At 35.6% G+C, this 11,722-nt stretch overlaps 1 protein-coding gene across 2 annotated transcripts in view; it reads right to left on the bottom strand.

The window, feature by feature from the left end:
* Nucleotides 1-2,334: 2,334 nt before the first annotated feature.
* The window catches only part of Cpsf100 (cleavage and polyadenylation specificity factor subunit 2), a 57,216-nt gene continuing 47,828 nt past the window's right edge, over nucleotides 2,335-11,722 (bottom strand). For both annotated transcript variants that reach the window (XM_089090165.1, XM_089090166.1), the window contains one exon: nucleotides 2,335-4,521. In XM_089090165.1, the coding sequence (XP_088946291.1) occupies nucleotides 2,408-4,521 (2,114 nt within the window). In that variant the 3' untranslated portion in view covers nucleotides 2,335-2,407. The remainder of the gene's footprint in view (nucleotides 4,522-11,722) is intronic.

Below are 11,722 nucleotides of genomic sequence, written 5' to 3'. Positions count from 1 at the left end.
AAAGAGAAAAACAGCACGCCGCGCCAAGCCGCTGGTAAGACGCCGGCGGCGCGCCGCCGGTAAGATGTCGGTGGCGCGCCGCCGGCGCGATCAATGTTGACCGCAAATATTAATGTTTTCATCAGTCTTTCTCAAATCACAGCTGAAATTTACAACATATTCGGGCCTATTCATGAATTCAAAACTTCACAAGTCACTGGCTGGAATCTGGTCTTCTTTGTTATTCATCAAGAGAAGTAGAAATCTGGTAGAAACGAAATGGCTGTGGTGTTTCAGAACCCTTGCATAATACGAGTAGTTGAAGTATCTATTAGCTATGTATTCTAAACATAAATAATTATCAAAATTAGTAGTTTTTTTCATCGAGCATTACTGCATATAGAACTTCAAATACCGTATCACAAAATTCATCAGTTATCTGGGTAAAAACTTTGAATATAACTTTGAACTTAGAAGATTAGTTTTTTAATAATGCCCTTTGCCTATATCTGTTTTGTAAACTTTAAAACAGTTGAAATGGGCAAATTTGATATTGATTGTTTTTTTTTTTTTTTGCTCTTTTGGATTCCTAAGAAGCCTTCTTGTATTAAAAACTGGTTTTTAATTACAATTTTAAAAAAACGCATTTTAAAGATTTTTTGGCTTATTTATAGAAGATGTCATGTAGGCTAAGGCTGAACTGCTGCTTTTTTATCGCTTTTGGCTGCTCTTTTGGATATTATTCATTTTTTCTTTTGGGGATTTATTCAAAATTATAAACTTATAAATACCTAATATCAGTCAAATTATAAACTGTATCTAAAAGGATTAAATTTATCAAATTGAAAAATACATGATGAACACTTCACATGATAACAGTTCAATTACAATGACACAAAAAACACTTAATAGTTTATTCGCTATGAAGAAAAATGAAGTGCCAGCTATTTTCTTAGGTAAAAAATGAAAAGCTCATCCGTTTTAAGTGTAATTAAATGAAATAATATGCTGACTGAAGTAGCTCCAGGAAGATGTTGAAATGTTCATCCTAGTTCGTCACTTTTAATCCAAGTAAAATGTTAGGACACTTAGTATCAGTAATTGAGTTTAAGCTTTGATTTCCAAATGCTCACAAGAATTACAAAATTTAAGAAAGTTGCAACAATACGTCACTTGTGGTCAAAATGCTCAAAGACTCCTCTTTGATCCCCACCCAGGCTCAAAGATTCTGCTATGGTCATTTCCATGGAAATCTCCAAAGAGTTTCTTTTTAGAACACCTTTCAAGTGTAGTTAGGGGTATTTAAACTTTTTTGATTTTCTTCAAAGCTTTGAAAAAAGTGTTATAATATTCCAAATGTTGCATTTGTGCATATTTTTGGTAATCATTTCTGGGGTGATCGAATTTTCTAAACCACTGTAGATAAGTAAGAACGTTGCAACATCTAGTACCTGAGGTCATAAGACTGTCAAAGACTCCTCCTTGAACCTCCCAAATTGAAAGCTTTTATTATGACCTGGCCTTTGAATGTAACTTGGGCACTGGACCAAGGACGCCATTGTCACTCGAGCGCAACGTTATATATATATATATATATATATATATATATATATATATATATATATATATATATATATATATATATATATATATATATATATATATATATAAAATCGAATGTAAGTGTGTGTGTGGCAAAAAGTTGATCATTAGCACCTCCAACATACCCTGTCCCTCCCAACACCATGATTCAGCAGACTGGTAGCCATGCTGCATCCTCTTTGAACCAGAAGCGTAAGGATTTTCAATCTGTATTGATACAGAACCAAAGTGGGAAAATGACCCCTGAAAAACATAAGCGTCCTTCCCGACTTTTCAGCGGTGAACATATTGTAACTTACTGAATATTAAAAGGTGCAATGGTAATCAATTTACATGATTTGATGAGCAAGATAGACTTCTGGTACCTCCAATATCCTTCCTCCTTCTCCTAACCAGCCTTCTGGCAGACACTTTGGTATGCTGCATTTTCCTTGAAGTGGAACCACAAGAAAAATTATCTGTATGATTAGATGGAATAAACCAGGCCCATCGCCCATCTAATATTTCCTACCATCATCACCTTTTTAGCAGACCTTTTATGCCCTTTACACAAATATGGGAAGTTATAATAACATCTTGTAGAAAAATCACAACTCTGATCCTGAATCATCATCAAGATCAAAAGAATTCTGAATCTTGATTAAAAAAGAAACTGTTTCCATTGTTGACTAGTCTAGTGACTTGTCAACTGCTTGCGCAGAGCTCTTCCAGCAACAATATTAGCATAAAAGGCAATACACAGACGTATTAAAAGTACTAAATTTTTATTGTCAGATACAAGAAAACATAATCCGACAAAACAGAAAAATCATTCAATCTATTTCAATTATATAATAGCATATTGTTCATACAGTAGGTCCCTCACTTTAAAATAATCTTCACTCAGAGTACCTTCTATCGAAACTTTTCCTGTTTCTAGTCGCTGTAAAGAAATATTTCCCCCACAACATCTCAATGTGCCTCCAATAAATTCTGATGGTATACCATTTTTACCGAGGATCTGTTTGAAATCTGAAAGCTTTATGTCATTCAAAAATGCCGTTTTATGACTTGGAATCAAATTATAGTCTACTAGGTCAAGATGAGGCTGATTTTTCTTTACCTCAGCCACATCTGATTTTTCAATATCTGTTGAGCCTGTATCATAAACAACTTGCCCAGTAACCCAAGCAACTTCAGACTCTCTGCACTTTTTAAACATTAAATCTTTCAGTATAGAGTCTTTCAATAGTAGCTGGTAAATATGCCTTTCTATTGTTGCATTAATGTGATCTCCTTTTTGAGGCATCCAAATATTTTCAGCTTGACATCCAGCCGAGAGTTTTTCACAAGCTTCTTGACTGCCTCTTACAATAATTAAACGTCTAGGCTTAACTTGGAAAACAAGCCGCTCAATCGACGGTCCATCTGATCTTCCTTCAAAATCAATATACAAGATATTACAGTTCAATTTCAAGATCTTTGACTGTGACATACATTTCGTTGGAATTTCTTCAATTTCCATATCTTCTTCTGGTTCTTCTTGCGTATCGGAGACATCCTTTTCTGCTTCTTCTACACAGTCTACAATGAGAAAATCTTCATGCTTTACAACCTCCCCATATTCATCAACCTTAACTTTTTCTTCATGGAAAGGAAAAACAGGGAAATGAGGCTTTTTTCCCTGTCTTCTTGGTTCTTCCATGACCATAATATCATGCCCGACTGGGCCAGAGATCTCGTCTTCATCTTCTGAACTTTCTTCATACTCCATTATTTCTGAAGCTTTCTGCTTTTTGGTTTGCAAATACTCGTCTAGTTCTTTCCCCGTGAGAGGAATCCGTGTACGAACGTCAAGCTGGAGGGATAGTACTCGCCCAGGATTGTCTACGAGATATCTTGCTAAGGTTCCTGGACTGGTGCGCTGTGTAAAAATAACGGAATTATTGGGTTGTCCACACCACATTACAAAAAGGTCACGTGCAAATCCACATTCAAGATCAGGCATAGAGGCAAGGACAACTTTAGGACTTGGTATTTTCTTTAAGTCTTCAAAAGAATGACATAGTTTGACAGAACGAAATTGAAAAGGATTGTTCCGAGCATCATCCACTGATTTGACCATTCTATCACTCATCCATTCAATGGACGATTTCGCAAACTCATTTACATTATGTGCAACTTTACTCATAAGGACTATATTGTAAGCAAAAAGTCCTGCTTCCTTGTTATGCCAAATGTTGTCTAGCAAATTAGAAATTTCTAAAACTCTACCTGCCGTGTCAACAGCAAGCAAAACATTTCCTTGTGACCTTAGGGTTGCCAGAATACTAACAACTAGAGACTCATCTCTAGCACTTCGTCTTGGCTGCTGATATAGCATATTATAAGCGTCAGTAATTAAGAGTGAAGGGCGGGTCACCTTTTCCAATTCACAGCTACCTAAATGCCTTTCTTTCTTATGGTTATAGTCAACAGCATATACAATATCTTCTTCCCCATCTTTTACAATCTTCCAAATAGTTCCTCCAATCATATGTCCGGCAGGAACTGGTGTAATAGTGATGCCATAGCCTTTGCCTTTTAACGCAATAGTCTGGTTGTACTTCAAAACAGTCATCCTATCAAAGACCTTGTCAACATCATCCAAGTCAAAAATGGCAAATTCTTCACTGTCATATCTTGAAAGATACCAGTCATACATGAACATTTGCCCCATTTTATGAACTGGAACTGTACCATAGATCGGGCAGTTTAGTCCAAGCTTTCCAACTGCATAAGGTAATGCTCCAAGATGTAACAAATCAGGGTAACTAATTAATACTGCATCGATTTTATTTATGTTCTGCTTTAATGAATCTACAAGATTGACAGAAAATAGTTCATCCCATCCGCAATCCAACAGAATAGTGAAGTCGTCAATTTCTAACAAGTAACAGTGAGGGGACTCATCAAAACAGCCTAAAAGAGAAAAAACATGTCACATAATAGAATTTTTTTTTTAGGAAGCACAATACATATAATTTATGATGTGATATTTTAATGCTAAAGCATATTATAAAGTAACAAGCAAATCCTTTTTGATTCGGCAGTTCAAGATATTCCTTCAGCAAAATGAAGAGATTGTTTCAAAATTTATCAATTAATTATCAATACTGAGGAATTAATCTTAAATATTTTTCAATGAAAAAAATCAAAAGGTAAACCAAATGAATAAAAAGTACCCTTTCACCTTAGTTGAAATGAATTGAAAGTGACAAATATAATTATTTTTATTTTTATTGCTAAGTTTAATAAGTGTTTTGCTTTTTAGCTCACTTGGTGTTATCATAGGCAACACAATAGCGCTGCCTAAGTAAAGAACAATGTTGGCACAATGTATTATTATTTTTTTTATACCAGGGAACTTTGTATAGAAGGAGTTGTCACAGAAACTTCAAAAGGAGGTCATTCGCTTTTAGTGGAAAATAGTCAAAAGTGATTGGAGGGCGATACCCCCCCCCCCATCTACGCCCATCATTTCGCCAAACACAACCAATCAAAATTTTGAGACAGCCAATTTGTTCAGCACAATTGAAAGGTCCGGAAATTATGTCTTTTAGGATAATTTCGGAGACAACACTGCCTTTCCATGACGATATCGTCTTTTAGGATGACATCTCCCCCCACATCCCTCAAGGCAAGGGCTGTAAGTTATGCCCTGGAGGCATATAAGGTTCCAATAGAAAGGTTGGTCCTATAATTTTCAGAGGAAACTCGTTGGATTAGTAATCAGAAGTTCTAGTGCCCTTTTTAAGAATCAAAGTGATCAGAGGGCAGCAACCCTCCTCCTATACGTCGTATTTTCCCTATATGCATCTGATAAAAACTTTGAGATAGCCATTTTATTCAAAGAAGTCCAAAGATCACATAAAAAAGGCCTTTGGGGTTGACGGGAAGGCATCATAACATCTAACCGTCAGAACATCGACAAAGTCCGTGACGACATCAAGAAAAAAAATCCGTCAGAACCACTAACCGTCATAACATCTAAAAGTTTAAAAATCTAGTTTTTTGGGGTTTAGGGGGGAAAAGGTACCTAGGTTCAGTTAGGTTACGTATTTAAAATATGCTATGCTTTACCCCCCCCCCCCCGATGTGCAAATATATAGCCGAAATTTGTTTCTAAACTATTATATACTTATTACTATTATATAAACTTATAAAAAATTTTTACATGTTATGACGGTTAGTGGTTCTGACGGATTTTCATTTTAGATGTTAAGACGTTTAGTGCTTGTGATGGTTAGTCGAAATGGTAGCACCCCGGGGTTGACACAGCCCCCAAGAGCCTGGGGACAAGGGTTGTATAAACTTTAGATGAGACTCATTTGGTTGAAAATTGGAAGTTCTAGTTCCCTTTTAAGAGTCCAAAGTGATGGAGGTCGTCTATCCCCCCCCCCCCCCTCTCGACTATCTCTTTTCACCAAACGCATCTTATTGAAATTGTGAGATAGTCATTTTGTTCAAAATAGTCCAAAGAACATATAAAAATGTTTCCAGGGTTGATACAACCCCCAGGGCCCTGGAGCAAGGGTTGTAAGTTGCACCATGGGGGCATTAAAGGTTTTTATAGAATGGGTGGTCGTATAAACTTAAGATGGGGCTCATTTGATTTGAAATTGGAAGTTATGTTTTGAGACATATATTTTTCAGCATTGTTGAAAGGTTCAGTAATTATGCGTTTGATGATGCCCCGCGAAGCCTCAGGGCAAAGTCTATAAGTTATGCAATTTGTCCATTATTTACATATAATATATGTTATTGAGAAAAGGTATGCATGTTTGACTTCTACTTCACCAAAATACGAAGGGCATTAAGATGAGTCTTTCGGGGAATGTTGAGAGGTGTGTTGAACTAAATCAAAACATATTACGTTTATATGGGTTGTCAAAAGGGTATAACTCAGAAATGACTGAGAATATTAACTTGGCACTTTCAGGAAATGATAAGGGACATGATTAATTGACCAAAAAGGCAATATTTGCACACTACTACTACTACAACTACCACTGCTTGTACTGCAACCAAAACTACTACAACTACTACTACCACGACTATCACTAAAACTGCTACTTCTGTAACGAGTACTACTAAGGCTGAGGATATTAAAATAAACATCTGAGGAAACGTTGAGGGGAAAGTTGAATTAAATCGAAGCATACTATGTGCCTACAGATTGCTGATACGGGCGTATCAGCAATATTTTTGGAACGGCTTATTGTACCAAGAGGAAACTTCAGGGGCATTATGAGTGGGATGTTCAATTGACCAAAAGGCAAGATGTACGTGCTACTACCGCCATTAATACTGCTGCTACTACTGCTACTACTACTACCATTACTACTATGATACTAGTACAAATAGGGCTACATGTATGAAGATGAAATTTGACAGAATATTACAGGGAAATTTGAACTAAATCAGAACACACTATGTGCATGAAGATTGTCAAAAGGCATATTTCAATAATGGATTTAGGTATTACATTAGAACTTTCAGACAATACTTAACAGAAAAGATTAATTGACAAAAAGGTAATATAGGCATTTCACTACTAACACTACTACCCCAGCTACTTTTACGAATACAACTACACCAACTACATCCAACTACTACTTCATTTGCAACAACTTCTAAGGCTTAGAGTAATAAGATGAAAAGGGTGTCAAAAGCACACATCAGTAATATTTTTGGAACGGGTTACCCCGTCAAAGTGAAACTTCTGTGGCATCATGAAAGGGATGTTCAACTAACCAACAGGTAAGATTTACATACTACTACTGCTATTAATACTTCTGCTATACTGTTAATACTACAACTAATAGAACATTAATACTGCAACTACTTCTCCTACTACCATGGCACCTGCTGTGATACTAGTGCTATTAAGGCTAAGTTTATGAAGGTATAATTTGAGAGAATACTAATGGGAAATTTGAAAGTAACAAAAGACCCTATGTGCATTTACATTGTCAAAAGAGCCCATCTTCAGAACTGATTTGTGTATTAAGTTCAAATTCTCAGGGAATGCTTAAAGGGAAAGATCCATTGACCAAAAGGCAATACGTGCACACTAATACTAATACTATTACCACTACTAAATTTACTAGTTCTACTACTACAATTACTGTTGCTCCAACTACTACTCCTATTGCAACTACCTGTAAGGCCAGGAACTTCCAAATGAAAATTTCAAGAAGTATATGAATATACAGGTTATCAAAAGGACATATCAACAAGGTCATAACAATGGCTAATTGTATTAAGTGGAGTACTAATACTACTGCTCTGACAACTATTACAACTATACCAAAGGGTATGAAGCGGACATTTTTAGAGACATTTTAGGGGGGAAGGTAAACTGAATCACAGCACACCATCCATATGAAAGTTGTCAAAAAGGTATATCAGCAATATATTCAGAACAGTTTGGTGTGTGAAATCAAAAGTTTCAAGGCTTGTTGTTGGGGATGTTTAGCTAACCAAAGATAATATTTGCATCATAATACTACTGTTTTTAGTCCTACAACAACTACAACTACTGCTAATATTATTATTACTGCTACTACTACCACTGCTACTAAGGCTAAGACTACTACTATTAATTCTGCTCCTACTACAGCTAATAAGGCTAAGGTGTTAAGGTGGAAATAGTGCATTCTAGCAGCTTACATTATTAAGTTAGACCTTTCAGGGTAAGTTGTGGTAGATTTTGAGCTAGCCAGAACAAACTGTGTGTAGGCCTATACTTTTAATACTTTTTCTACGGATACTGTAACTAATGACGCTAAGGGCATTAAGTTGAAAATTTTTGGGAACGTTTAGGGGAAGTTTCCATTAAATGAAAAAAACTATATGCACCAAGGTAATAAAAGGGCATATAAGAAATATCATAGGCAGCGCTGCTTTATCATAGCTAGTAATATCATTGATATTTTAAAGGAGCTAATTTGATTGGAAATTAAAAGTTCTATCGTCCTTTTTAAGAGTCAAAAGTGATTGATGGGCAATCAGTCTTCCTCTTTAGCCCATAATTTTCCAAACACTTCAAATCAAAATTTTAAGACAGCCATTTTGTTCAGCATAGCTGAATGGTATAGTAACAATTTCTCTAGGGTTATTGGGTAGGTCAACCCTCCACAGTAATCTAATTTTTACATCATGCTTAAAAAATAATTGTTGCTTTAAAATTAAATAAAAACGCACCATGGGTATGCTGTTCGCCTATAAGACATCTCAGCAATATCCCAAGAATGACTGACGGTATTAAGTTCGAACTTTCGGGGCTACTTCTATTACTACTTCTGCTCTGAAAATGTAACTAAATCAAGAGAGTGCAAGTGTATCCAGGCTGTCAAACAGCATAGATTTAATTTTTGGGAATGGTATCAAGTTTTGTTCTTCAGGGGAACTAGCGGAGGTATAACTAAATTAAACAGTGCTATTTGTGTCAAGATTTTCAAAAAGGTGTATATTGTTGAAAATTGTTGAAAGTTTCTCCAGCATACAAATAACAAGCCAAACTCTAAATTATTAAAGAAAAACCCGAAAAGATTTAAAATAGTATTTTCTTTTTCCTTGAAAAAGACTATGTCAATATAAAACGAACAGAAATTAGTTTAAAAAAAAACTTCTTTTTTTGCAATTTTTCCATCATTCTTAAAAAATAAATGTTGCTTTAAAATCAAATCAAAACGCAAAATGTATATGCTGGTTGCCAATAAGACCTCTCTGCAATATCCCAAGAATGACTGGGGGGTATTAAATTCAAACTTTCGGGGCTACTTCTATTACTACTTCTGCTCTGAAAATGTAACTAAATCAAGAGAGTGCAAGTGTATCCAGGCTGTCAAACAGCATAGATAGAATTTTATGGGAATGGTATCAAGTTTTGTTCTTCAGATGAACTAGAGGAGGCATAAAACTAAATTAAACACTACTATTAGTGTAAAGATTTTCAAAAGGGTGTATGTTGTTGAAAAATTGTTGGAAGTTTCTCCAGCATACAAATAGCAAGCCAAATTCTAAATTCTTAAAGAAAAATCTGAAAGGATTTAAAATATTATTTTCTTTTTCCTTGAAAAAGACTATGTCCATATAAAACAAACAGAAATTAGTTAAAAAAAACTTCTTCCAAAAAATATATTTTTAAAAAAGTAATGAACTCCATTGAACCAAAAGTAAGCAAAAATAGAATCCAATAGTCAACCAAGCGGACAACTACCACAAATCAGCATCAATAAATAAATGAAACCCAAAATGAGAAGAAATTAACATGAGTAGGGCTCACAACCCCCATGCCTTGTCAAGGGAAAAACATAATTTACACTTTACTGAAAAAATACAAATGAATATGCATTATCAGTTAATATACATATGCTGATATTTATTCCTTAAAATCTTAACAATTTCTTATTTATTATGAAGTTATAAAAACGAAAAAAATTTAAGTTAGTAGTAAGCTATCTAGTACTTTCACCAGTGATTGCGTAATATGCCTTACCACGGGCCAGTGACCTATTACTATGAACCCTACATGGCTTGGCAGACAGGTTTTCTAATGTGACACTCTTTTTTTGGAGGTCAAACAGAGAGAGAGTGGCGGTCACACTAACTTGATTAGTAGTTGGATTCGGATATACTACGAACGGACTTTCAGTCCTACATTCACGGGTTTCTGCAAAGTGTTATGGGCTTCATTGAAAAAATACCAGTTTAAAAAAAAATAAAAATAAACATGTATCCATGATCTTTCTTCTGGCAAAAAAATACAAATTCCAATCAAAACTGGTCGCCATTTTTTTGATCTGGTTAGGTGGGTATAATCTGGTTTGGTTCGTTATTGCGAGAGGCTTACTCAATTTACATCTTAGTGTTAACTGGGCGATGACTTAGTCTAATTGCGTAGGTACTAAAGGAACATTTGAAGGTGGAAAAAAAGAAGGGTAATTAGTGATTGAATAATTTTAGAAAGAAATGACTGAAAAGTGTTTTGGAGGAGATGGAATGAATGTGTACTGTATAATACACAAGTGATGATTTGCACAGTGTTGTCAATTTTAAATAGTTTAGAAATAAAAAAAATTAACAAGAAATGGCTGAAAAGTGTTTTGAGGGAGTTGAGTTGCACGAGGGTTCAGTTACATGCGGATTCAGTTACACGGGGATTAGTTAAATGGGGTCGAGTTGCACGAGGATTCAGTAGCACGGAGGTTCAGTTGTACGGGGTTTCGGTTATACAGGGGTTCAGTTACACGGGGGGGGGGTATCTGCTATAAAAAACACTTCATTCTAAACAAATTATAGGTAGAAAAATATTTATAGGCCCCTAATTTAGGAATCTGGCTACCTTGTAATGGCTATGGACTGCTAAAAATCTTTATATCTGCCATAAAAACACTACATTCTAAACAAATTGTAGGTACAAAAAGATATATAGACCCTTAATTTAGGTATCTGACTATCTCGTAATGGCTACGAACTGCTAAGAATCTTGATATCTGATATAAAAAACATAGAAAAATAGTTTAACGTTATGCTATACGAAGAAGTTGATACTAGGAGGGATGTAGATGGCAAGAAAACTGTGTTTATCTCTTTGGGATGTTTATGTCTCTTTGGTCTGTTTGTGTTTCTTTGGGCTGTGTGTGTCTCTTTGGGCTGTGTGTCTCTTTGGGGTGTTTGAGTCTTTTTGATCTGTTTATGTTTCTTTGGGCTGTTTGAGTCTTTTTGGTCTGTGTTTGTCTCTTTGGGGTGTTTGTGTCTCTTTGGGTTGTTTGTGTTTCTTTGGGCTATGTGTGTCTCTTTGGGCTGTTTGTGTCATTTTGATCTATATGTCTTTCTTTGGGATGTTTGTGTCTCTAAGGGACCGTGTGTATCTCTTTGGGCTATGTGTGTCTCTTTGGGCTGTTTGTGTCATTTTGATCTGTGTGTCTTTCATTTGGATGTTTGTGTCTCTTAGGGACCGTGTGTGTCTCTTTGGGCTATGTGTGTCTCTTTGGGGCGTTTGAATCTTTTGGTCTGTATGTGTCTGTATGGGCGTTTTTGTCTCTTTGGGCTGTGTGTGTGTGTATATCGTTGGGCTTTGTGTGTCTCTTCGGGCTATGTGTGTCTCTTTAGC

Source organism: Artemia sp. Qi Xiang Cuo, chromosome 6 (genome assembly GCF_049724085.1).
Source record: "Artemia sp. Qi Xiang Cuo chromosome 6, ASM4972408v1, whole genome shotgun sequence".
Classification (NCBI taxonomy): domain Eukaryota; kingdom Metazoa; phylum Arthropoda; class Branchiopoda; order Anostraca; family Artemiidae; genus Artemia; species Artemia sp. Qi Xiang Cuo.
The sequence above is the reverse complement of the archived record's forward strand: the minus strand, read 5'-3'. Positions and strand labels throughout refer to the sequence as shown.